Source organism: Rhinolophus sinicus, linkage group LG02 (genome assembly GCF_036562045.2).
Source record: "Rhinolophus sinicus isolate RSC01 linkage group LG02, ASM3656204v1, whole genome shotgun sequence".
Taxonomy (NCBI): domain Eukaryota; kingdom Metazoa; phylum Chordata; class Mammalia; order Chiroptera; family Rhinolophidae; genus Rhinolophus; species Rhinolophus sinicus.
Window position 1 is genome coordinate 55012293 of NC_133752.1, and position 26398 is coordinate 55038690.

Genomic DNA, 26398 nt, shown 5'->3' on the forward strand with positions numbered 1-26398 from the left:
CATTTCTACTCTCTCCAAGAAGAGTGTCGAAGCTGAAGCAGCAGCAAGAGCAGCAACAGACAAACATGGGTGTGAAGGGCATGGCTATAGTCTTGGCTGTGATATTCTGCACTACAATTGCTCAAGGGTGTACAGTACATTTTACTTCTCAGCCTATGAATTTCTTCTCTAATTCTTCAAATATTTTTTCTTCCACTTTTATCCTAAAACATATACTAAATGTTTATCTAACATCACACATTAGAAGTTACTACAGCTTTGGCAGAGAATGTTGGAGAGGTTTAAGGCACTAGAGATGATTACTAAAACTAAAGATGACAAACTTCATGGAATTTTTATTTGGCTACAAAATCTGGCAAGAGCCTTCAGCAACAGTTTTAAATGTCTGTTAAGAAGATTTTTATGAGGTAATGTTACTAGCTTCCTGGTAAAATTCTTGAGCATAAAACAAGAGGCAAATAAGCTTGATCGCCAATAAACTTTTCATGTTTTCCTTTATTCTTTAATGGTTTGCTTACAAATTTAAAGAGAAACTCATTAACATCTTACTTAAACTCATTTCCCAGTAACAGCAGCTCAAGTGCATCTGACAAATTACTATCTTTAACCTTCATGAAAACTTGGCTCACATCCTTCACCAGGATTATTAACCACGGCCATCTGATGCAATCAGATCCATTAGTAACTGATGCTATGATCTATCTGTTCTGGTTTCCCAATGTTCAAAGGGGAACGTTGTTTTTGCATAAGCCCTGGAGTAAAAGCAGTGAGAGTGGCAGATATTGAGAAAGTCTCTGTATTTTACCCAAGTAATAACTGCGACAAAACAGAAGTGATGTAAGTAATGGACTTCCTAAAAATGACAATGCTGGAGGCATTTTTGTGTATAGATATTTTTTTGCTTTTGCTTGTCCATTTTAAGACAGTTTTGGATCTTCTCTTAACAGTATCGCCATGAAAACACATAAAAGACAACGATGCCTAAATCCCAGATCAAAGCAAGCACACATTATAATCAAGGTAGGTTACCAGATTACTTCCACTTTATAATGTTTTAACCAAGACAGATCTTTTGCAAAAACGGACGACTGCAGGTTCTATGATCCTGTGTGAAGTGTTTTGATAAGGGGTCTTTGGTTATACTCCGTTTTCTTTTCTTGCTCTATGTTTTTACATGTCAATTCTTAATCACTGAGAAACAAGAGCAGCCCAAGTTTATAAAACTCTCATTTTCTCATTACAGAATGTTGAAAGAATGAAGTTTTTAAAATATCGAAACATCTGAAATCCTGGAAAAGAGGATTTGAAAATTCAGAACAAGTTTAACTTTGACTACTGAAATAAGCATTCTGTAAGAATCCTGCCTGCTGCAATGTACATTCATGTATCTGTAGGTTAGGGAACTTTCTGGAAGATTTGATGCTTTTAACTGTTCTGCTGTGCTTATGAAAAGATTTGTCTCTATAAGTTATACATCTGTGCTTGATCTATATTACATATTATAACCTGCAGTTATAATGGAGTCATTAACATTATAGTTAAGATTTCATTAGTCAAAAGTATCCGTGTATATAATAAAAATTCCCCCCCAAATTTTTTAATGCAAATCCACATTTCTTTTGCCCAAAATCATATAGCACATATATATCTAAAAAAAAATTTTTATATGCTAAGCGAAATAAGTCAGACAGAAAAAGCAGAGAACCGTATGATTTCACTGATATGTGGTATATAAACCAAAAACAACAGAAGAACAAGACAAACAAATGAGAAACAAAAACTCATAGACACAGACAATAGTTTAGTGGTTACCAGAGGGTAAGGGGGAAGGTGGGTGGTAGATGAGGGTAAAGGGGATCCAATATATGGTGATGGAAGGAGAACTGACTCTGGGTGGTGAACACACAATGGGATTTATAGATGATGTAAAACAGAATTGTACACCTGAAATCTATGTAACTTTACTAACAATTGTCACTCCAATAAACTTTAATTAAAAAAAAAAATTCTTATACATCACCTTGTTTTATAAAAAGGCTAATTCATGAAATGTACTATGAAAAACAATTATACGCTAAGGGAAACCGGTAACAGTGCAAATATTTCATAACTGAATTAGCAGCTCTAGTCTTAATTTAACAACTTGTTTTTTATTGAGATGTTTTGAAGCAATTAGGATGTTTGTGTTTACTGTGCATTTTGGTTTTATATATTCTTATCAATTATAGCAATATTTTGGACACATTAAATGTAAAATGTTTTTATCTACCAAAGAAAATGCTGGAAAATAAGTATATGTGCATATCTGGCAATCACCTTTACTTTCTATGATCCTTATTCTTACAAAAACACATAATTTAATATTTTAAGTCATGCCTATATTATACAATTTAGGGATATCTGAGATAGTTTTACTTTGAAAAGAATGAAAATCATTTTTCTCTAATAAGGTACCACAACCCTTCTTAAAACAGAAACAATCATGTGTCTTCCAAAAATCTTATGTGTTCCAAATCATATGTCTTTCTTTAACAATTTCACCTTGTATTTCTGGAAGCATACAGCTACTATACCTGTCATCACACATAATTGTTAAGAAATATATTTTAATGGGCAGTTGTGAAGAAAAAGCTGTCCCTTTTTCTAAGGGGCCTTTCTGAGTCCAAACCCCCTTCTTACTTGGGGCAAATCCCTTCTTATGTGAGTCTTGGTGGGAGGCCAAAAGGGAAAAGCCAAAGGAAGATCTTTCCTGGCAGCCAGAACAAGGTCTCAGCCAGGCCCCTAGACTTTGAACTCCAGCTAGCATCACACAGATGCTATCAGTAAGACAATTATTTCAAGTGGCAGCCGTAGCAGTGTAAGTCATATATTAATGGCTTCCTAACACATGCTCCTGTAGCATGACTGTGGTTAGTCCATCCTGCCACCTAGCTCTCTTAGGTTTTTGTCCATTTTCCAAGCCTGATTCTTCAGTCTTCCTTTGGATTCTTCAAACATTGATTACATTCCTTTTCTGCTGAAGATAGCCACAGTTGGTTTCTCTGCATGTAACCAAAACCTTAGCTGACACAGTACTGTTTATATAGACATCTATAGATTTGAAAAATGAAAATATTTGTTATAGAATTACCAAAAATAAAGTATTTGGAATAAATACTGCTTATTTGGAATAAAGAACAATTTTAATGTACCTTTTGTGTATCCTTCCCATTGATATCAAAGAGCCAACCAGAAAGCAGATCAGAGAATTGATACCAGGAAAGTAAATAACACAGGAGGTGCCTGGAACCTAACAGACCCTCTTACTGACTGGCTTTTTGACTAGAGCAATGAGAAGCCAAAATGTTATCCAAGGCACTTGTATATAAATCTATACAATTTATACTACATATTTATACTATGATGCATAATACATATAGTATAAACATGATATATAATATATAGTATACATATTAAATATAGATATTAGTATAAACACATATATAATATATAGTTAAAAATATATATTTATATATAATAAATCTACATATATTTCTATATAGAAATGGGACTTCTATATAAATTCCCTGGATAGTTTCAAGACTCAGCGATTTTTTTTTTAAGTAACTTTAAAAATGAAAATTCATTGAGTGAGGACCATATGACAAGTTTTTTTATGTAGTATAGACCAGTACATTATTATTGAGAAGACAACATATAAATTCCTTATGACAAAATAAAAATATGCGAGTTAACATATTACTTGAGCCAAGATCCTTCCTAACTCAGTACCTTTGCACATACTACTTGCTTTGTCCATTTCTTCACTAAGCGAATGCCCACTAGTCACTTAGATCTCAGCTTAAATGACATTTTCTCCAAGAGGTCATCTTTGAAACCACCTCTTAAACCTAAACTAGATTAGGTGTCCTATTTGTTTTTATAACACTCTCTACTTTTCCATCACACTATTTATTGCAATTGTCACTAAAGAATTGTGCTTAATATCTGCTCTCCCACAAGTGGAAGCTCAGCAAGAAAGCCATTTTAGTCCTAGCCCACAGTACAGTACCTGGCATATGACGGACCCTCAATAAATATTTGAGAATGGAATGGCTGAACGGCAATAGAAACTAAAAGGAAAGGAACTTACAGCAGAGGAATGGCCTGAGAATGCACAGTGGTAGGAAAGTATAGGTGAGTTAAAAAAAAAATTAGATTGGTTTGGTTTGGCGTGAAGGATGAAGGACATCAAATGTCTAGTTAAACAACCTTGAATTTTGCTCTCTATAAAACAGGGATCTATAAAATGTTCGTGACTAAGAGAATGACCCTTTCCAAGTTATTCTAAATTATTCTGGGAATGGCATAGAAAGTTGACTGAAAATGAGAAAAGTTGATTGGGAATGAAAAAAGGAATATGTTGTCATAGCCCAGGTCTATATTTCCCAAACTTCAAGTCATTTTCATATCATCTTTACAAATTTTTTTTACCATATTTTGATCAATTTTCATTGTAGTTTGTAAATCCTGTGTACCACCTTTATTTTGCACATATTTTCATAAAAAGCAAACTTTCACTACTGTACATGTGAAATCATTATCATTTGCTATAGAAAGAAAATATGACAATAAAAGGAAATACATTGAAAAACACTAAATTTTAGCTAGATATTATTGTATGCCAAAGGTTTCAAGCATCAGGCCTGCTATGCATTTGTTAAAAGGGAAATTAACATAGTTGGTAAAATGTTTGAAAGACATACTGATACCAGATTGAGACTCTCCATGATTTAATCAGAGGGATTAAATTAATTGATATGAAATGTTATCAGTGAGCCCCCTAGCATTGTCCCACACTTTGGGAAATACTGTTCTAAAAAGTAATAAGGGCAGTATGTTAAATAGAATTACCATATGACCCAGCAGTTCCACTCCTAGGTATATACCCCAAAGAGTTGAAAGCAGTTGTCCAAACAAAAACTTGTACACAAATGTTCATACAGCACTACTCACAATAGCCAAAAGGGAGAGACACCTAAATGTCCATGAATAGATAAATGGATAAAGAAAATGTGGTGTAGCCACACAATGGAATATTATTCAGCCTTAGAAAGTAATGAAATACCGATACATGCTACAACATGGATGAACACTGAAAACATTGCATTAAGGAAAAGAAGCCAGAGACAAAAGGCAACATATTGTATAATTCCATTTATATGAAATATCCAGAATAGGCAAACCCATAGAAACAGAAAGGAGTTTCATGGTTGCCAGAGGCTTGGAGGAGGAGGTAATGAGGAGTGACCGCTTAATGGGTAAGGAGTTTCTGTTTGGGATGATGAAAAAATTCAGGAACTAGATAATGGTGATGACTATACAGCACTGTCAATGTACTTGAAACTGCTGAATAGTATACTTTTACATGGTAGAAATGGTCACTTTTATGTTATATGTATTTTACCACAGTATAAAAGTAGCAAGAGCCAAACTAAGATGGTAATAGTGAACACATAAATATAACGAGATTACGATGCAAAAAGAGAATCAATACGACTTAGTGACAGACTCTATGTGAAGACTGAAGCTGAGGAAAGGAATCAAGGAAAATGCTAAGGATTTAAATCTGATGTGGAGGTAGAGAAGGGAATCAAGGAAAAAGTTTTGAGGTTTAAAAGAATAGTACTGCCACTAATAGGAACAGGGAGATCGCGAGAAGATGTGGTTTAGCAGAAAAAAATCTACAGGAAACAAAGCAAAGACTAGAAACCTCTTGCCATTTATATTCAGCATCTGTCCAAATGACATAACCTGAAAGTATAATCCATATCACATTAAATTTCTTCAATTCACCCCTTTCTTTCCTCTCGCTCTGGTTAAAGCTTTACTTCAGGCTCCAGTTAGCTCTTCTCCAGACTATTCTAAGAGCCTCATTAGTCTCCCACCCTCCAGCAGTGTTCGTTCCAAAGGAAACTCTGACAAAGACTCTCTTTGACCAAGCGTTAGCTCGCTCCTCTGGACCCTGTTCTCAACTAGGCCTTGACCTTTGTGCTCTTGTGTTTGATTTGCAGAATCCAGTTTTATCAAGAATCCTGATAATTCTCCGTATCTGGTCAAATTCCTCATCTCCCATCATCCCCGTGATATCTGATCACTCTGGCCTGCCTTCAGCAAGAATTGTTAGCTCAGTTTAGCAAAAAATACCTTACCCTCTTAGTAACTTTCCATCTACTAAGCTCTCCCCACACTCCTTGGCTATAAATCTCTACTTTTCCACACTGTATTCGGAATTGAGCCCAGTTCTATACTGAGGTTTCTCTTCCCCTACTGCAGTAGTTCCTGAACATTATCTGTTTTCATTGACTTAACTATTATAGAGTTATGGTTTACTCTGACACCTTCTAAAATGCAAATCTAATATTATTCCCATTTAAAAATCTCTAATAAGGTCTCATTGCTTTCAGAATAAAGTCCACATTGCTCAGCCCATCTCTCTGAATGCTGTAGATTGTCATCTCCTTGAACTCTCTACTCCAGTCATATTCAATTATTTGCCATTTCTGTGCTATTTTCTATCTGAAATGCCCTCTCCTTTATCTCCTTGTCCAATACCTACTCATCTTTCAAGACTCTGTTCAAGAGTTTCCTGCCATAATCCTTTTATTGTACACATACGCATATACACTATATGGATCACTCTCCCCTTACTCCCTCTACTATAACACATTATTTTTCTTAGTTGCTTACAATGTCTTCCTCTCCTAAGAAATTCCAAGATTCCTTTCAAGCCATCATGGAATGTCTTTGATGGGTCTCTGAGCTTCCATGGCTGGTCATCAGACAGTGATTATCTTATAATACTTGCTTTTTTAGGACTGAGACTATGTCCTAATTTCTTGTACTCCTGTAGCAACCCTGCTATTCATACCTTGCCAGGTGCTCAGTACTTGCTAGTAAAATAGGACTCTTGGTGCCTAAAGCACCAGAAAACAAAGGGTTTTCACCAGATTCTGCATGAAGTCATGTTCTGGTTATAAAGTAAGTGATCTTCACATTTGTATAGTTGGCATGTGTTGTATTGAATAATGTTCTTAGAACACTTGTTGGTACTTCAAATACTTGTAGTTTTCTAATTTATAGTAGTGATAGCCGTGTGAATCATTTATGTTTTCCATTAACTTTTTTCATTACCGTTCTGTTTTTTGTTTATTTTGCATTAAGAGTTCTAATAAATATAACCACTGAATATTATACATGTGCTTTGTGGTAGAAGTCTTAAGTGTTCAATGTGTAACAACTATGAAAGGGTTGAATGAGCACAGATTATAATAGTATAGTATAATATACATAATATATACTATATTAAATATATACTATAAAACAGTTCTCAAAGTGTGACACTGTCTGCCCCACCCCCTAAGGGTCCCTAAGACTCTTTCAGGAAGTCCATAAAGTCAAAACTATATTCATAATAATAAGATGCTAATTGTCTTTTTCATTCTCATACTCTCACAAGTTTCTCAGAGGCAACGTGGCAGGTAACATTGCAACAAATTAAATGCAGAGTTAGACATAAGAGTCTAGTTATCTTCTATTAAGCCAGATATTAAAGAGATATGCAAACATGTAAAACAATACTACTCTTTTCACTCAATTGTTTGTTCTGTAAAATACTTATCTTTCATAAAAATGTTATTTATCTTAATATATAATGGGCATATCACTAGGTTCCAGTAACATCTTTTTCTTACCTTGCCTCTTTCTGAGAGACAATAGCTTCCCACTGGATGCCCTCAACATCCCCTTGTTGGTTCCTTTAATCTTGCCCACACTTCTTTAAGTAGAACCGTTATTATGTTCTTTTCAAAATTCCAGCTGAAAGTACCCTCTGTTTCCTTCCAAGTCCCCGTCTGATACACATTCCTCTCGAATCTGGTCAGGCAGATTCAGCAAGAGAATCTGCCTCTTCCTGAAGGACAACTGATGCTACTAATTCAAGATGACCAAGTGCCCTGATTTGTTGATTGATGCCATAGATTTTGTCAATGGAGGCTGATGACAAAAGCAACTCACAAAGGTAGTAGAAGAGAGTGGTTAGAAGCTCTGAAATTAGACTGCCTAAATGCAAATCTCGCTATGGAATCCCATTTTAGCTTATTAAAAAACATACATCTTACAGAGTGGTTGTTAAGAATAAATATGATAAATTTAAAAAAACACACAGCAGAATCTAGCATTAAAAAGCATACAATAAGTATTAATTTAATTATATTAGTTTAATAAAGTAAATTCTAATACTAAGCAGTTTATGCAGACAGCTAATATGGAAACCAGCCATCCTCCAAAACTCTTTGTATTGAGAACCATGCATGACTTGAGACTCCCTTATATTGGGATTTGTCAGTACATCATTATCCACTGTTGCTCTACTGGAGACATGAAGAAAGAGATAGAGAGAAAAGGAAAAGGAAAAGGAGGGAGGGAGAGAGAAAAAAACAAGAGAGTTAAAGAAAAAAAGACAAAGGAAGAGTGAGGGGAAAAAAGAAAAATGATGGACTGGTAGGGAAAGGAAAAGAAAAGGAAACCAATTCCCACCTCCTTCTCTATTCTCTGTCTATCCTCTGGTTTTATCACCTATTACCTCATCTATTCAATTTAATTCACTACCATAATCTTTCCATCTCTCCCCCTTCAGTTCTTTTATCTCTGGATTAACAACTCAATGACCCACTCTGAGCGGTATGTGGATTTTAACTCATCCATCACTCTGTTAAGTCAAAACATTGCTATAATTTAATAGCGATTCTTGGAAACTTCCCAATATTTCTTATTAAGATAAGAAATGACTCAGAAAAGTAGTGGCATAATTATCCCACATTTCTTTGGCACCTCTCCAAAGGAGGAACTAGGAAGCTAAAACTTACTCGTACTATTTCTCCTAAATGAGAATTTTATGGTAAATTAATTTTTTTTTTACACTCTGGAAAAATTGTTTTAATTCTACCATTTCTGTTTTTCTTTTTTTAATTAAATTTTATTGGGGTGACTGACAATGGTTAGTAACGGACCTCTGGTATACAGAGTTGGATTAACCATCATTTCAGTTGATGATACATACCTTGTCATCTCTGACCCACGCATGCATATATTTATATGTTTGTAATATAATGAAGACCCATGAACTCACAACCCAAATCAAGAACTGGAACATTAACAATAACTTAAAACATAACTGTGTTCCCTCCCTATCCCATTCCCTTACTCCTCCAACCCCAGGATAATCATCCTGGATTCTGTGTCTAGTATTCCCTTGCTTTTGTAAAATACACATAACTTAACATTTTACTATCTTAACCATTTTTAACTGTACAGTTCAGTGGCATTAAGTACATTCACGTTGTTGTACAACCATCACTCCTTGCTTTTAAAAAATAGTTGTACTTATATACACATAGGTAAACAAAGTATTTAACTTCAGCTTTGCTGAGCTTTATCAAAAGGGTAATCATTCTGTATTTAATCTCAATACTATTTTACTTGACATTATTTTTAGAAAAATTCATCTACATTTTCTGCAAACAAATCTTACTTGCTTTTTGTTAGTTTTATTCCTAAGTATTTTATGTTTTTAAGTATTTATTGTTGCTACTGTAAATTATCTTTTAAAATGACATTTTAAATTATTTGTTACTGATGTAGAAAGTGTAATACATTGACCTTCTATCCATTAACTTTGATAAATTCTGTTACTATAACTAAAACAGTAAATTCTTTTGGATTTTCTATGTAATATTCTGCAAAATTTTATTTCTTCCTTTCCAATTCTTATGGCTTTAATTTCATCTTTTTGTTTTATTTTTCAGGCTATGACTTACAGTACAATGAAAAGAAGTGAAAAAAGAGGTATTTTGGTCTGTTTTGTAAATTCACAGTGAACTTCTATTTATTGTACATAAGCCAGGTTACTTAAATAAGAGTAGATGCTGCATGATTCAACCCTCAGTTCTACTAGGAGAGTCATGCCTTGGCTAGTGAGTGCTGTAAACTAACAGATACATCTTACCACATGAATAACTGCATCATCCACAGAGAAAATACTATTTGTTGCACCTAGGAGATAAGCTGAAACAGGATCAGAGAGCTGGCTATATTTTTGAAATGTTGGCCAGTAAAAAATTCACTTAGAATTGTTAAAATACCTTTTTAATCTCCTGTCAACTTTAGAGCAACCTGAAAGATGGATGGGTTAAGTATCATAATGTACATTTGAAGATAAGAAAACTGAAGCATAAACAGGCCTAAAAATTTGTCCAAAATCACACAGCAGGTGAGAGACAGAACTATACACTGTATCTCTAAATTCCCAGCCCATCTCATCATTCCATTTAAGTGTGAGGAAAGTAAAGCATTGCATGATTAAAATGGATCCAAACAGAAACTTTTCTCAGCTCTCCCAAGCATGATGATTTTTAGGGTCCACCACCCACTTTGCCCTTTTGCTCAGTCTAGCTGTGAATGCTAAGACAAGTGGGCAATTCAAAAATGTGTAACCTGTATTATTAGGCACTGTGAGCTAAGGGAATCTTGTGGGAGCTCAATCAAAAGTATGAAAGGGAAAGCTTTCCCCTCCTCTCCAATACTTTCCAAGGAGTACTGTGCATCCGGTGAGGGGATTCCCAGTCTACAGAAATCACTGAACTCCTCCTGCTCACTTTTTAGGAAAGTTCTTCTAAGCACATTAGTTTCTCGGAAAGCACTTTTTTTTTCTGGGTCTATAACAAGTCTGTCAAGGCAGACTGTTTGTTTTGTCCTGAGGCCGTAATTAGTGGCTCAAAGATTAACCAACAGCATTTGAAACTGAAACTCAAGACGGGATACTTCCTTAACTAGAGATTAGCCGAAGGTTTACAGCAATCTAGAGAATATCTAAGAAACAGCTGAATCTCAATAAGAAAACTTTGTGGCATTTATCATTGTCATATTCTCATTTCCCTCTCCCCTGCTCTATAGAAGCCTTGAAAAAGAGCCTCACAATTACAGACCCCTGAAAAGCCACCTAGAAACCAATGGAGTGGCAGAATAGGTTTGGAGCCCTCCAAAAGCCCCATCTTCTGATGACTATCACTACTGACTTGCCTGAAAGCTTTCTTAAAAGCTCACAGGTCTGACCAGATTCTGAGCTCACTTGGTGCAAACTGCCCTACCTCTAGGACTTCACTGAAAACAATCAGAAGTAACTGTTTCACAATAGTTAACTATCTAAGGTGGCTATACCAGTTGGGTCTAACAGGAGGCTGAAAAGGAAAGACTGGAGAAAGAGATGTCTATAGTGTGTTTGAAAAGCTCCAACATATTCCTAGCAATCTAGAAGGCCAGCTGTATGTTCAGGGCCGTGTGCATACTCAGAAAAGACCTGGGAAGGCCCCAGTCTCTCACCTCAAACTGACCTTGAGGTTCTGCACAAACAGGAACGAAGGCTAAGGCAGAATTGTAAACTGTTTACCAGAGCATTGACAGTGTATCCCAACACATACACAAAGCTCCTCAGTAAAGGCTGGGATGCTTATTGGTCCAAGGCCTTTAAGGAAATCTTAGCCCAATCATTAGCTGACAATTAGCTAACTGAACAAAGACTTCAATGGCTATACACAATAAATAATACAGACATTACAGAATTAGTTCAGGAAAGTAACTAAACAAACAAACAGCAATAGCATCAAACAGTAACAAGAGCAAATCCTGAGGAAGGGAAGCACCTGATTTCCAGTGTTGTCACATTATTTCCAGTTTCAACAATGAAAAAAAACGACAAAACATGCAAATAAAGAGGAAAGCAGTCAATAGAAATTGTCCCTGGGATTTCTTCATTGGACTTACTAGACAAAGACTTTAAATTGGCTACTATAAATAGTTCAAAGAACTAAAGGAAACCATATCTAAAGAATTAAGACAAAATATGAGAAAACATCAATCCATGTAGAGAATATCAATAAAAATAAACTATAAAATAGAAATCTGATTTTGAAAGATAATAACTAAAATGAAAAATTTACTAGAGGGCTTCAACAGCAGATTTTAACTGTTAAAAGAAAGAATTAGCAAACTTGAAGATAAATTCATTGAAATTATTCATTCTGAGGAACAGGGAAAAAAGAATAAAGAAAAACGAACAGAGCCTCAGAGATGTATGGAACACTATCAAGTATAAGAGGAGGAGAGAAATAGCAAGAATGGGGCAGAAGGAATATTTGAAGAATGGCCAAAATCTTCTCAAATTTGATTAAAAACATTAATATGCACATCCAAGAAGTTCTATAAACTCTAGAGACTCACACCTAGACACATCATAGTGTCAAACTATCAAAAGCCAAAGCCAAAGAGAGAATCCTGAAAGCAATAAGAGAAAACTGAGTCATCACATACAAAGGAGTCTGAATAAAATTAACAACTAAGTTCTCATCAGAAACCGTGGAGGCCAGAAGGCAATGGAGTGACATATGAGGTGTGATAAAAAAAAAAAAAAAAGGGTGAAGGTTTAAATTAAAAATATGTATCACAGTAAAAGACACATTGCCATTAATCCTCCTCAAAATACTCCCCGTCACTTTGAACACACTTATCCCATCATTCTTATTAATTTCTGAAGCAGTTCTGGAAGTTCTCTTTCATGAGTATCTTCAGTTGCACTGTTGTGGCTGCCTTGATATCCTGAATCGATTCAAAACGTTTTCGTTTCATGGTCATTTTGACTTTGGGGAAGAGCCAGAAGTCACACAGTGCCAGATCTGGTGAATAAGGTGGGTGAGGACACACCATAATGTTTCTATTTGACAGAAACTGCCGTATGCCAGAAGTGATATGTGACACGGAGCATTATCATATGGAGGATGAAGTCAAGACACTCATGAAAGAGGACTTCCAGAACCTCTTGCACCCATGATGTCAGACATTTATCTGAAAATTTTTGGCATTTTACTCATAGTTCAATTTTTATTCTGCACAAACAGCTATTGGGAAGGCCCTTCCATGTCACTGTTTCTCATAAGCCTTTCCCTCATCAGAAAAAAGCCTCTTTGCTGGGTGAGTCTTTCGGGTTCTATTATTCCCTACTTCCTTTCCTTTCCTTTTGTCTTTCCAGTTTCCCACAGCTAAGTCCAGTAACTTACCCACTTGAAAATTTGGCTCTGTTCCAGTCGCTGGAACAGACTGACCTGGAATTCAGGTCAGTCTGCAACAATTTCTGCCTGCCCCAAGCAATAGTGCACTCACTGTTCTGATGGAGTTCCTGCATTTGACAAAGTCCCAAGTGTGCCCAGTTTGCAGATTTTGGCCTCTTTGCCAAGTTTTGGGCCAGTACCTGCCAGGTCATCCTACGATGGAAGCACTAGTGGACTGTCCCTGTCTATCTCTACACTGCTGCAGCCTAGCTGATTGAAAAGGCCTCTCGGATATTTCCCTAGGTTCCAAGTATCACCCGCATCAGATTTCCCATTGCAGAGTGATACCTGCATTTGGAACAGTATTTCCTCTTGGATCCCCTGTTACCCATCACTTACAGAGAACACAGCCAGAGTTGGATACTGCTGAACTTCACTCTGAGGCCCAAAACACGTTCCATGTATGGGTATACTACTGATGTTATCCACCATGAAAAATCAGCCAAGTACTAATGCTAAGATAAGACACCAAGTTTTGTCCCTATCTGTTATCCAGTTGAAATTGTGCTAATTTCAGTTATCGCTGTTATCAGTTCAACACTTTTTTTTTTTTTTTGCTTTGCATTTGACAGTCTTCTTAGAGCTGTACTCATCTTCAATCAACCTCTGTTTCTATTCTGTTCTTCCAAGGTCTGTCGCTACTCATGTCCCTCTTTTAAATTTATTTCTTCGAAAAGTTCCTTTGTTTTTACAATAAGCCTATTATAGCTATGAATCCTTTTCTTACTCCATTTTTTATGCTATCTTATGTTTTTATTCAAGGACTAACTATAATACATGAAACTTTTTTACTAACACGCCAGAAATCAGATATGCAAATGGGTAGTGTTTTGCCTCAAAATAGTTATGCTAGAGGCTATTCACTTATTCTAATGATGCTATGAATGGTCAAAACATTTCTGTAATTCTTTGAAATGTGCCAGTTCCATATCTTTAACCTTGTCCAAGAAGACCAAACTTATTACTTCATAGTATTTGATCAAAGGGCAAGGCCTGGCTAAATTACTGTTTTCAAAAATTAGATTTACCTACAAAAGATGAAAAATTGCTATTACTGAGGATTTTATTAATTACTTAGCAGAATTAAAAAAAAATTACTTAGCCTCTAAAAGTAATTACAAAACAAATGTTGAGAAAAAAACATCACAGTTAAGATAAGTGAATGGTAACCTTTGTATGACCTAACACAATTACCTAACATCTGAGATTATTCTTCTATATATAAAATGAAAATAACTTTCCTATCTTCATACAGAGCTATTGTAGGGATAAAATGAGAAGGTAAATGACATCTGTGAAACTCATAAGTGAATAAATGTAAAATAGTACTATTCACGCCTTACTGCTACAAATTAAAATGTACTCAAAACACAATACTAAGACATACTCATTTTAAAACTGTATTTAGGGCTTTGACTTTGGCATTTTTATTTTGTAGGAAGCAAAAGATGAGAATCAAAGAGCCCTTTAAAAATTATTTCTATATGCAATAAAGTTCTGTTTTTCAAGAAATAGTTCACGATTTGGAAAGTGAAATCTAACTCCCTCTTATTGAAAATAAGAGGGTGGAGGGAAATTCCATAACTCAGAAGCCACAATACAAATAATACCTTCAATTCTGCAACATGGGACTTCCCCCAAGGAACAGACAGAGGTTTTGCTGAGTTAACTGTAACGTTATCCAATCAGAGTTAGAGAGGGAAAGTGCCTTTACAAATAAATACTGCATCCTAGCCCCACGTTTTCTAAGCCATCTCTCAACTGCTTAGACGTTCTTAGCTTACTGCAGAGGAATCTCCAGTCACAGCACCATGAACCAAAGTGCTGTTCTTATTTTCTGCCTTATCATTCTGACTCTGAGTGGAACTCAAGGTAAGGAACATCAAGAGGTACTTAATTTTTAAGGTCAGCAATAGGACTGGGTATAAATTCTACAAATACAGAAATAGTGTATTTGCAAAAGTTTTACAGCCTGTCTATAAATGAAGGGTAAATGAGCAGAGATTCACTCTGATCTCTCAGTTTATAGTCAGAGAAGCAAGTGGAATAAAAAAGAGAAGGAGAAGGATGGGAGGAAAAGAGGAAAGAGAAGAGGAGGATAGAAAGAAAATGGGAAAGAATAAGGAGAGAGAAGATGACACAGATACCTCCTTAGTTAACTTAATTTATCATATAAACTGTGCTAAAGGGCATGACTGTAAAATCAGTAAATTACAATTACATTCTTTCAGATAATCAATTAATTAATCATGCAGAGCTGTATTATAATGGGCTCACCCCTTCTCAGATTAAGTGACTATATGATGACAGAGGGGTACAGGTTTTGTTAAGTACTACCTAGTCCACATTAAATGCCTAAAATGAAAACTGTGCTAACCTCCCCTGCGATACCTGTCTCTTTTTCTGCAGGAATGCCCCTCTCTAGATCTACACGCTGTCTCTGCATCACGAGGAGTGATAAACCTGTTAATCCAAGGTCCTTAGAGAAACTTGAAGTGATTCCTAGAAGTCCATCTTGTCCACATGTTGAGATCATGTGAGTAAAATACCATCTGATAATCATTTCCCTGGTTGTAATCATATAAAAATATACGATAACCACGAGGATTAGTAAAGGGTTTGTGATGATTCTAAGACTTCTGTATAGCAAAGGGAAACATGGAGAGTGAAGCTTAAAGGTCTGACTTAAAAACTATATCCTATCTCTATTATTGACCCAATGTTATTTTAAGTATTTTCACTCCTATTTACTTCTACAGTGTCACAATGAAAAAGGGCAAGAAGCAAAAGTGTCTGAATCCAGAGTCTAAGACCACCGAGAATTTACTGAAAGCACTTAGCAAGGAAAGGTAGGTTTGCTTGCAGAAAAACTGCTCTTTAAAAAATGTCAATCTTGGGAAGTTAGAAATATTTGCATTGAGCTTTCCCATAGGATACTTGGTTCAAAAGCGTGTTCCCATTATGCGCTCTCCTCTACCTCCATTTATTTATATACTAAGGTGCCATCTTCTGTGGTATCAAAAGTTACCCTGACTGTTTATACGTGGCAATAGGTCATTTCAACCTTGAGTCAGAGCTATAACTATCCAAGACAAGCTGCCAAACTTCACCAAAGTAATTCCTGGCCATAAAAAGCAGGCCCTGTAATCCACAATGATCGAATAGCAGCAAGAAAGCTCACCACACACATCACCTGAGGACGTGGGGTTATCTATGAAGTCAGTTAGCTCCAAGTAGAACCCAGACTGAAGCCAGAGTTGAAAGTATACATTTTTATACCCTCTTTCTCTTCTTACAGGTCTAAAAGATCTACCCAACTACAAAGAAAAGCATAATCACAGCACTCCTGATAAGGATGGAGCAGAGAGACGCTGCCTCTGTCATCACTTCCCTACATACAGTATTTGTCAAGCCCTAATTGTCCCTGGACTGCAGTTCTCCTAAAAGCTGACCAATCTATCACCAAATTAGGTGTTACTTCTGCAGGGAGGTGGATGGTTCATTATCCGGAGCTGTTCAGTAGTAACTCTGACCTGGCACGATACTATAAGCTATGCTCAGTGCTTCATTCTTAGTGAATGTGCCAAGTCCTAGCCCTGCTTTCCTCACCTTTCCTACCTTCTAAAGGTTATTAAGAGATCTTTTTGTCTCTAGGCTTGTCAGAATTCTCATAATCTCAAATAACTAAAGAGAATGCAATCAAAGTGATAATACAGCCTGCTTTTTAAAGAAAAATCTTCACTCCATGGGCTTCTACTGCCATCTTTCCAAGGCACTCAGATTCTTCTGGTGGAGATATATATATATATATATATTCCAAATACATAGAATAAGGCTGAAATATCTGGAAATGTGTGTGAAAATAGTATTATTTAATGAAAGACGGTACATACAAAGTAGAACTCTTAAATGTATATGTTTCTTATGTTGTTTTCAGTGCGTATGGAATGACTTGTTTAATTAAGTACTACACATAAATGTACAATGGGAGAAATGTTTTAATGTAGATGTATGCTCTGCATGTTATTTAAGACAAATATGCTGGATGTTTTTCAAGGTTGAAAATGGTGTGATTTCCTGGAAATATTAAGAAAGATTATTTTACTGTTGAGAGACCAAAAAGTAATAAAGTAATTTTAACTAAAATAAAGTGTCTGCTGGGTCACTTGACTGGGAAATTTATTTCATAAAAAGCTTAAATTGGAGAATCCATAGCCTAGAGAAGTTGGGATGGATGGAGAAAAATGAGTTTGAGAATTACCATATCCCTTGTAACTGAAGGCCCTTTATACAAGATTCCTTCAGGACTGATGTGGCATAACAGCCTGGCCCGAGCTTCAGACCCTTATAGCCAACTTTCTATGAGACATCTCCACCTGGATATCCCATAGGAACATCAAATTCCAAAAACCTTAAATTAATTCCCCTCTCCCCCAGATCTATTTCTCCTCCTTTATTGTATGTCCCAGTTTAATAGCACCATCATCCACTCAATTGCCCAAACCAGAGACCTGGGAGTAACTCTATATTCCTTTTCCCTCACCTCCCATATCTAATTTAAGATACTTAAAATGCATTTAGTTGGCAAATTATTAGTATCTAGTATATATAAAGAACTCCTATGAATAAAAAAAAGATAGACAACTAATTGAAAAATGGAAAACAGAAGTAAATAGGAATTTCACAAAAGAAAAAAAGCACACACTCTTAATATATGAAAAGATGTTCAAACTCATTAGTAATTAGGGATTATTCAAAGCATTATGGGATACCATTTCACACCACCAGACTGGCAAAATCTTTTAAGTTGGATAATACCAAGTATCAGAAAGGACTCAGAGCAATGAGGAATGACCCTTCACTGCTGGTGAAAGAGAAAATAGCTCTGATTACGGTGGGTAACAGTTTGGTATTACTTTATAAAATTTAATATGTGCACACGTTATGGCCTAGCAATTCTACTACTATGTATATACCATAGATAAATTCTTGCATAGGAAACATATGAAAGAATGCTATAGCAGCATTGTTTATAACAACAAAACTCTGGACACAATCTAAACATCCATGAATAGAATGAATAAGGAAATTAGAGGATGTTAATTCAATGGAATATTATACAGCAGTGGAAATAAATGGTACAACTATACACATCAACATGGATGAATATCAAAAACGATCTTGCACAAAAGAAGCATGTCACAGAAAAGTACATACAGCATGATTCCATTTACTATAGAGTTTTAAAACAGGCAAATTTAACACTGCACTTAGGAGTTAAGACATATATGATAAAAACAAACAAAAAACAAAGAAATGATTTCCATACAATTTAGGGTGGTGATTACTTTAGGAGGCCAGAAGGGAACGCAATCAGGAGGGGCACAGAAGGGACTTCTGGACTATGGTAAATTTCTATTTTTGCCCTAGGTAGTGGGTACATGAGAATTTCTTTAATCTGTACCTACACATATAAATTTTTTAACACATGCTTTACTTTACATTAAAAAGACAAAACAAACAAGCCAAGAAACAAAGAAGTCCTGAATATTACCAAATGTGAGATGTCTTCATGATTAGCAAGCAACTTCACATAGCAAAATGGGAGAATATGAGAGCTATCACTGGAAATGTAATGTATAGCATGTAACTTAGTTAATAATGATATTACGCGTTTAAAAGTTGCTAAGAGAGTAGATCTTAAAAGTTCTCATCACAAGGAAAAAAATTGTAACTATGCATGATGATGGATGTTAGCTACATTTATTATGGTGATCATTTCACAGTATATACAAATATCAAATCATTATGTTGTACACCTAAAATTAATATAATGTTATATGTCAATTACACCTCAATGAGAGAAATGGGAAACTTAAATAAAAATCCAGTGTATGACAAAAGAAAAAAGAGGAGGAGGAGGAGGAAGAGGAGGAGGAGGAGGAGGAGAAAGAGAAAGAGGAGGAGGAGGAGGAGAAAGAGGAAGAGGAGGAGGAGGAGGAGGAGGAGGAAGAGAGGGAGGAGGGGGAGGGGAGATAGCATGCACACACAATCACATTCTGATATATGACAAATGAATACAGTATATGACCCTTACTCTCGGAGCCTTTAACTGGATCATAGCAAAACTGTGAAATGACAGAATTTCTCCTTCCTGCTCTCTCATTTCCTTTTTCTTCATAACCCCCTAATTCTATACAAAAGTCACCTATCTTATTCTCAACTGATGGTCAACTAATTTTCAGAACGGTATTAACCAATGAAGATTTATGCTGCTCTTTGTTCAAAAGCAGGGCATTCATTTAACAAATATTTATTTATGCGCTCTATACACTAGATTATAAGAAATGACTATATTGTGAATTTATAATTTACTATTAATGACAGAAATAAAGGTAAATAAATTTGAACTGAAAACTCTGTAGACTGAAAAAACTCCAAATGTACAAAGAAAATAGAGAAAATCAGGGAAGCCTTTCCTGGGAAAGTGATGGTGATCTGGAATTTGAAAGGTACTTGTGTATCTGATAGAAGGAGAAAAATGAAATCTAGCAGAGGAAAGAGCATGTGCAAAGACATAGACGGCATAGTGTGCTCAATCTGGAAATATGTAAGTATAAAGTTAGAGGTATAAATATTGTGGGAAACAATGTTGGGCAGACAGATAGGAATTAGATCACGAAAGCCTTTCCACACTAGGCTAACTATGCCACTACTATCATTATATATTTATAAACTGTATCTGTTATAAAACAAACACAAAAACAGTGTAGATGATTGCTAGACTATGCTGTAGTAACAAATCTCCCAAAGTATTAAAGACAGAACACAATAAAAGTTTACTTCTTGCTCGCACAAAGTTCCATGTAAGTAGGCAGGGTCTCTATGCTAACTCAGGATTTTAATCTCCCTCTATCTCAAGCAAGGGATGCCACGACAGGAAAGAGAAGGATGGAAGTGGTACACTGGCTCTTAAACACTTCAGTCCACATTACCTTGTTCAAAACAAAGTACTTTCTTTTTTAATTGTAATGAGAAATAGAACCTATAAGGGAAAGTGTGTTTGTCTCTGCCACAAATAGAAAAATTATAAAATGAGATTTTAAAAAATTAAAATAAAGCCAGAAAACAAGGCTCATGTAGAAATCTAGCTCAGAAAAAGAAGTCTAGACAGATATTTTTAAAAGCTTGATAATTGACTACCCCATTCTCCCTCCATTCAGGGCTGGCTGAGAACCTCAATAGGGCAGTAAGAATACGACAGTAACTACTCTGGTGATTCTGAACAAGTCAAAGCCTGCCTGGGCCTCTTGTGCTCATCTATGAAATAGAAATAGAAACATCAATCATCCAAAAATGTTGCTAAGATAAATAACTGTCAAGAGTTAATTAAAATACTATTTCCAGATAATAGGATTATAAAAGATTTTATTTCTTTTTCTTTTATTTTCCAAATTTTCTACAAGGAAAATTTGTCCTATTTTTAATTAGAAGGAAAAAGTTTTAAGCAAACGAAAACCAATTTTTCAAAGACACTAAATTGTGTTAATGTTAAAGGATTTATGTCCTCAGTGACCTTCGTGAAATTACTCATCTCTGAGAAAGATTTTAACTGAAAACAGAGTCATATACATATCAGAACTTCTCCATGGTAGGCTAACACATTTTAATGGCTTGTGTTAAAAATCATTAAACTATTACTGGATATAGTTCAGGTGACGAGATAATAGTGTGTTTGTCATTATTAGTCTTCCTGCTTACCCTCTTGATGGCTACCATTTATTCTATACACAACAGCCAGAATAATACTTTTAAAACATAAATAAGATTATGGCTCTCCCCTGGTCTCATCCTTCCAATAGCATGCCATCACACTTTAAACGAAATCCAAAATTCTTCATCATAGTCTATAAATCTCTACAGAACTCTGCCACTTCATTCTGACTATTCTCTCCCTCCACCTTTCTACTCCAGCCATACAGCCCTCCTATTGCTTCTCAAGCACAGCAAACATATGCCCATCATTTCCATAGCTCACTCTTTCACTTTATTCAGGTCTCTGTTTAGTATCACCGTCCTCAGACAAGGCTTTCCTCACCAATCTATTGAAAATAGCACCATTTCTATCACTCTCAATCTCTTTAACCTCCTTTAATTTTGTTTATAGCCTTTAGCATTTTGTTTATAGCCTTTAGCATTATAAATATATATTTTTTTATTTCTTGATCTATATATTCTCTGTCCCCACAAAGTCCTATGAGAGCAGGGACTACACCTGTCTTACTTACCACTGTATCCTTGGTACCTACAAGGCACCAAGTACTGGATGTGCTGTAATGCTCAATGTTTGTTGGCTGAATGAATAAATGAATTACTGCCTTTTGCCATAGAGAGAATCCTTCAGAAATCGGTGTTCCCTCCAAAGACAAATCTGAGATAGTTCTTAAACCTTAGGAGAAAGTGAACTTGGAAATAAAGAGAAGCTTACTAGTTTAGTTGAATCACCAGATAGGCAATAGAAGGAATGATGACCTTTTCTCATTGCATTATCCAACATGTGTACTGGCAAACAGTTTACTGGATTATGAGAAACCCTCAATGGGAAGAGACCTAAGAGGATTAAATGGCTTTCAAAAATAAAAATGTTTCAAAACCAAGTTTAATGCTGTAATAGCAGCAATAGCTATTAAGAGGAGGGGAAATCCATACCCTCCAGGGTTTCATCAAAAGATACTTTCAAAATAAAAAAACACAAACCCTTGTCTTTTATTTTCACTTGTGATAGACACAAGAATGCTGTTTACATATTATGCAGCATTTTCCCAGGACACTCAAATCTCATTATAGCCAGCACAGCTTGGCCATCTTGTTTTCTAGTCTCTGATGTAAGGTAGAAACTCCCTCAATTAACTTTAGAATGCGAAAGGGAGTGAAAAGAAGAAGCTGAAAAGTTCAACATCAATGTGAACTTAAGGAGAGTTAAAGAGTCTTTGCAATGTCATTGTCCCCAGAGCAGATTTTTTTCTTGGGATGTGTGGTTTTGGGGGCTTAACAACTTCCCTAAAATTATAAGCAAAATGTATAAATGTACCTATCTATAGCTTTTACCGGACTCTCACAAGAGTTTTATAACCTCCAGTGGTTAAAAACCTTGACTCTATCCTAATTCATCACAGCTTAGGAACGCTCCACTGACAGGAGCTAGGGGAGAAGTTTTTATAGAGAAGACATGAAAGCAAAGCAAGGAAATTACCTGATGGCTATAGCTTAAGCACTTTTCTTATTTGGGAAAGCCCAGTTGGCTTTTTGTGATTGTTTATTAAGTTTTATCTTCTCAGATTCAAGTGCACTGACTCTGGCTTAGGTTTTGGTCTGCTTATGTATGTTACCAAGGCATTAGCATCACCTCAAGCTAATGGTCTCCTTGTTTAATTACTTTAATAACCCATAAAGGAATCTTCTATTACAGTTATAAGGAATTATACTAATGAGTTTAAGTACCTCAGTTATAGCTCCTGATGATCGGTAATCAGTATAAATAATATGCATATGGGATCCATGTTGTCTCACCTATTCTTGTTGATGCTCATCATCACTCAAAGGGGTTTGGGTAAAAGACTCAACATTGTAAATGCTAGAATAAGTGTAAGAGTTACTCAGGAAAGGGATAGATGACAGAGCTGTGGTGTGTTCAAGGAAGATTTGACAAAGGAAGCAGAATTTGAAGTAGTTGTCTGTTCAAAACAATAGAACTCTAAGTCAACTTCTTATTGATATGCAGGAGTTCAGCTTGCTGGGAAGCAAGAACCACAGAAAATGCACTGTAGACATATACCATCCACATACACACTCCAGTATAGATCTTTATAAATAGCACAACATACTTCTGGATCTAAGTAAAACAATTCTTTAGCTTGGAAAGAAAGAATGGATTGAGATAGAAAATACCACAAACATTAAATTCCCAAGTCACAGATACTCAGGTATTGGAAGTTTCATGTTGTTTTTTTAAATGTAAAAACAAAAACTAATGTGATATATAGATGATGTATTATAGAATTGCACACTTGAAACCTACATAATTTTACTAATCATTGTCACTCCAATAAATTTAAAAAAACATATACCCCCTCCCAAAAAAACTAATTAAACTGGAATTATACATTTTTTTGGAAAACAGAAGTATAAGTAATATATCTATATCTAGCTAAATCACTCAAAGGAAAAATTTACAAAGTAACAAATAAATTTTCACAAATGACATGAGAGTAACTATTAGGTTAGTGCAAAAGTAACTGAGGTTTGAAAGGTTAAAAATAATTGCAAAAACCTCAATTACTTTTGCACCAACCTAATATAAAGCCTAATTAACAAATACCACAATACCAGAGGCGTAAAGTAAAATACAAAGAACATATGCACAATGGCAGACATCAAAACATGAGCTGACAGTGTTAGAGTACAATTTTCAACTGGGAGCACTGCCATTATTTCTACCAGGAGAAGTACATTTGAATCTAGAATGAGAGGCAAACGTAGTTTGAAAAAAGCACATTCAATTTTGTAACTGAAAAACAAAACAGTAACAACCATTATTTTTGTAATAAAAACTACAAAAAATAAAGTTTTATACAATCCTCCTGGCTGGTGGGGATTTTCAGAAGATAGAATAAAAAAGCTTTTAGAGTAAGCCTTATTATTAATGCTATATATTAACATTTGTTTGCAATATGCTTAACAGTCATTTTTTTTTTTCAAGGGAAGTATACATATTATTTTAAAATCAAGTTTGAGTTCTGTGGTACTATGCTGCAATACAAAAGAGGCTGTTAGTTTCTAGAAGCTAACTTTTGTTGCATCTGCTATTTCCTCTATCTGATGACTTGAGATTCTCTTGATCTCAAGTAGAAAACAAGAGCATTTTCAAAATAACACCATTTAGATTCTGACTTGAGGTACCGAGGGGATGGTTATTAGGTTGTGGACACAGATATATTAAAAAAAAGAAAAAAGATCTTTATTTACTTCAGGCATGAATTAAGTATACATTGAAAAGGATGAGATCTAATGTCCTCATTTTGAGAGGCTATCCAAAAGTAATTTTTGGAATTCAATTTTGATTCAGGTCTTAAAGATAACTTCCTTAAATTTATTTTGAATAAATTTACCCTAACACACATGAGCAGGCTTTGTCATTCTACTTCTAATGACCTATATTTAAAGAGACAGATCAGGTCATTGGCTGACCAGAGATAATGAAACAGAAACTTCAGTAACCACACACAACAAGGAATACCCACTTTGCAAAAATATTTGGAAAAGTAATAAATAGATGGTTCTAGCCATCAACAAGGAAAATCAGCAGTCCCTGAGGAGTGGGAGAATTAGATTTCCAGAGTTACATTATAATATTCAGAATGTCTAGCTTTCAACCACAAATCACAAAGTATACAGAAAACAAGCAAACAAACAAACAAACAAAAAAAACAGGAAAAATATGGTCCACTCAAAGAGAAAAAATAAATTGACAGAAAACTATTTATGAGGAAGCCCATTCATTGGACTTACTAAAAAAGATGTTATATCAACTGTCTTAAATATGCTCAAAAAGCTAAATGAAACCATGTACAAAGAATAAAAGGGAACTGGGAAAATAAGTCACACATCATTGAGACTATCAATAAAGATAAGTTATTAAAAGGAGCTAAACAGAAATTCTGGAACTGAAAAGTAAAATACTGAAATGAAAAATTCACTAGAGGGGTTCACCAGCAGTTTTGGTACAGTAGATGAAAGAATCACCAAATTTAAAGACAAGATAATTGAAATTACTGAGGAGCAGAAACAAAAACTTAATGAAGAAAAGTGAACAGAGCCTAAGGGACCTATGATATACTGTCAAGTAATACTACTCATAACGTGAGCCCCAGAAGAAGAAGAGAAAGAAAGGGGCAAAAAAACCCATCCACAAAAATAACAGGCCCAAACTTCCCAAATCTGATGGAATATATGAATCTACACATCCAAGAAGCTCAATAAACTCTAAGAAAGATAAACTCAAAAAGATCTACACTGAGATACATAATAGTCAAATTGTCAAAACTCAGAGACAAAGAGAGAATCTTGAAAGCACCAAGAGAGAACTATTTCATCACATTCAATGGATCATCAATAAGATTAACAACCAATTTCTCATCAGAAACAATGGAGGCCAGAAGGTAGAAGGATGACATAGTTAAGTTGCTGAAAGAAAAAAATCTATCAACCAAGAATTCTACATCTGACAAAACTATCCTTCAAGAATAAAGGAGAAATTAAGACGGGTTACATTGCTGAAGAAAGAGGTCACATGGAGTACTGTTCAGGGACTAATAATCTGGGCTATACTGCTGGAGAAAAAGGCTACATGGAGGAGGCCTATGATGCTATTTTGAATGTCTAGATGACTCCAGTCCCAACCCCTATCTGATTGTAACTGGAGAAAAATCACTATTTAACAAACTTTGGTTGGGAGAGTTAGATATTAATTGGGAGATCAAAGAACTTAAATTCACACTTTATACAATATCGGGCAATAGTTCACAGTGTGAAACAAGCAACTATGGAATTATCTACATTATATAAAAGTAGAAACCAGTATTGTATGTAGAAATCAGAATCCCCCCCACACACACACACACCTTCTTCTAGTAACAAATTCCAACCAATTCTCCCTTCCAGACCTAATCCAGACAGCTGTGTTTGAGCCCATCAGCCACAGTTGCCTTCTCTGAGCCTCCATTAACTGAGTAAAATCCTTTATCTTACCACTTCTACAGTAATTGCTAATTTACATGCAGCTTTCCCCCCACTAAACTGTGGAGGCAGAGATTATCATTCATATTTGCATCCTCAGAGTCTGGAATCATAATAATAAAAATTTAATGAATGAAATAAATGAAAGATAAACACTAAAACGAAGGGTTTCAAGAACATGGTTTTTTTTTCTTGTAAAGTTACTTAGTAATTTTAACGTAAATCATTTTAATATGGCTATTTTAAACAAAGTTATTTTCTCCTTTTTCAGGATTTTTCAAGTTAGGCAGTAGCTTCTTAATGACTCTGGCTACATGTCATCAGACTGTAAGCTGACTTGCAAAAAGACACAGAGCAAAAATGTTACTGCCAGCATTTAGCCACCGCTGTCCTCTAAATGATGT

General features: G+C 35.3%; 3 protein-coding genes across 3 annotated transcripts in view; 2 read left to right on the forward strand and 1 right to left on the reverse strand.

Annotated features, from left to right (window-relative positions):
* Positions 1 to 26398, reverse strand: part of ART3 (ADP-ribosyltransferase 3 (inactive)) — a 107333-nt gene that overhangs the window by 55939 nt on the left and 24996 nt on the right. The gene's annotated exons all lie outside the window — the stretch shown is intronic.
* On the forward strand, positions 702 to 9917 carry CXCL11 (C-X-C motif chemokine ligand 11). Its single transcript, XM_074324811.1, has 3 exons — positions 702 to 837; positions 948 to 1020; positions 9846 to 9917. Exons 1-3 carry the CDS (start codon positions 719 to 721, stop codon positions 9915 to 9917), a joined length of 264 nt encoding a protein of 87 aa, XP_074180912.1. The 5' UTR covers positions 702 to 718.
* CXCL10 (C-X-C motif chemokine ligand 10) lies at positions 14921 to 17349 on the forward strand. Its single transcript, XM_019720492.2, has 4 exons — positions 14921 to 15071; positions 15609 to 15735; positions 15959 to 16048; positions 16498 to 17349. The coding sequence occupies exons 1-4, from the start codon at positions 15011 to 15013 to the stop codon at positions 16532 to 16534; spliced, it is 315 nt and encodes a 104-aa protein (XP_019576051.1). The 5' UTR covers positions 14921 to 15010; the 3' UTR covers positions 16535 to 17349.

Excerpts from the sequence above, each read along its gene's own strand:
- CXCL10 (XM_019720492.2), top strand. The coding sequence starts at position 15,011 with ATGAACCAAAGTGCTGTTCTTATTTTCTGCCTTATCATTCTGACTCTG. Across the intron at positions 15,736-15,958 it reads TGTCCACATGTTGAGATCAT|TGTCACAATGAAAAAGGGCA; the intron begins GTGAGTAAAATA and ends TTACTTCTACAG. Across the intron at positions 16,049-16,497 it reads AAAGCACTTAGCAAGGAAAG|GTCTAAAAGATCTACCCAAC; the intron begins GTAGGTTTGCTT and ends CTCTTCTTACAG.
- CXCL11 (XM_074324811.1), top strand. The coding sequence starts at position 719 with ATGTTCAAAGGGGAACGTTGTTTTTGCATAAGCCCTGGAGTAAAAGCA. Across the intron at positions 838-947 it reads TGCGACAAAACAGAAGTGAT|TATCGCCATGAAAACACATA; the intron begins GTAAGTAATGGA and ends TTCTCTTAACAG. Across the intron at positions 1,021-9,845 it reads AAGCACACATTATAATCAAG|GCTATGACTTACAGTACAAT; the intron begins GTAGGTTACCAG and ends TTTATTTTTCAG.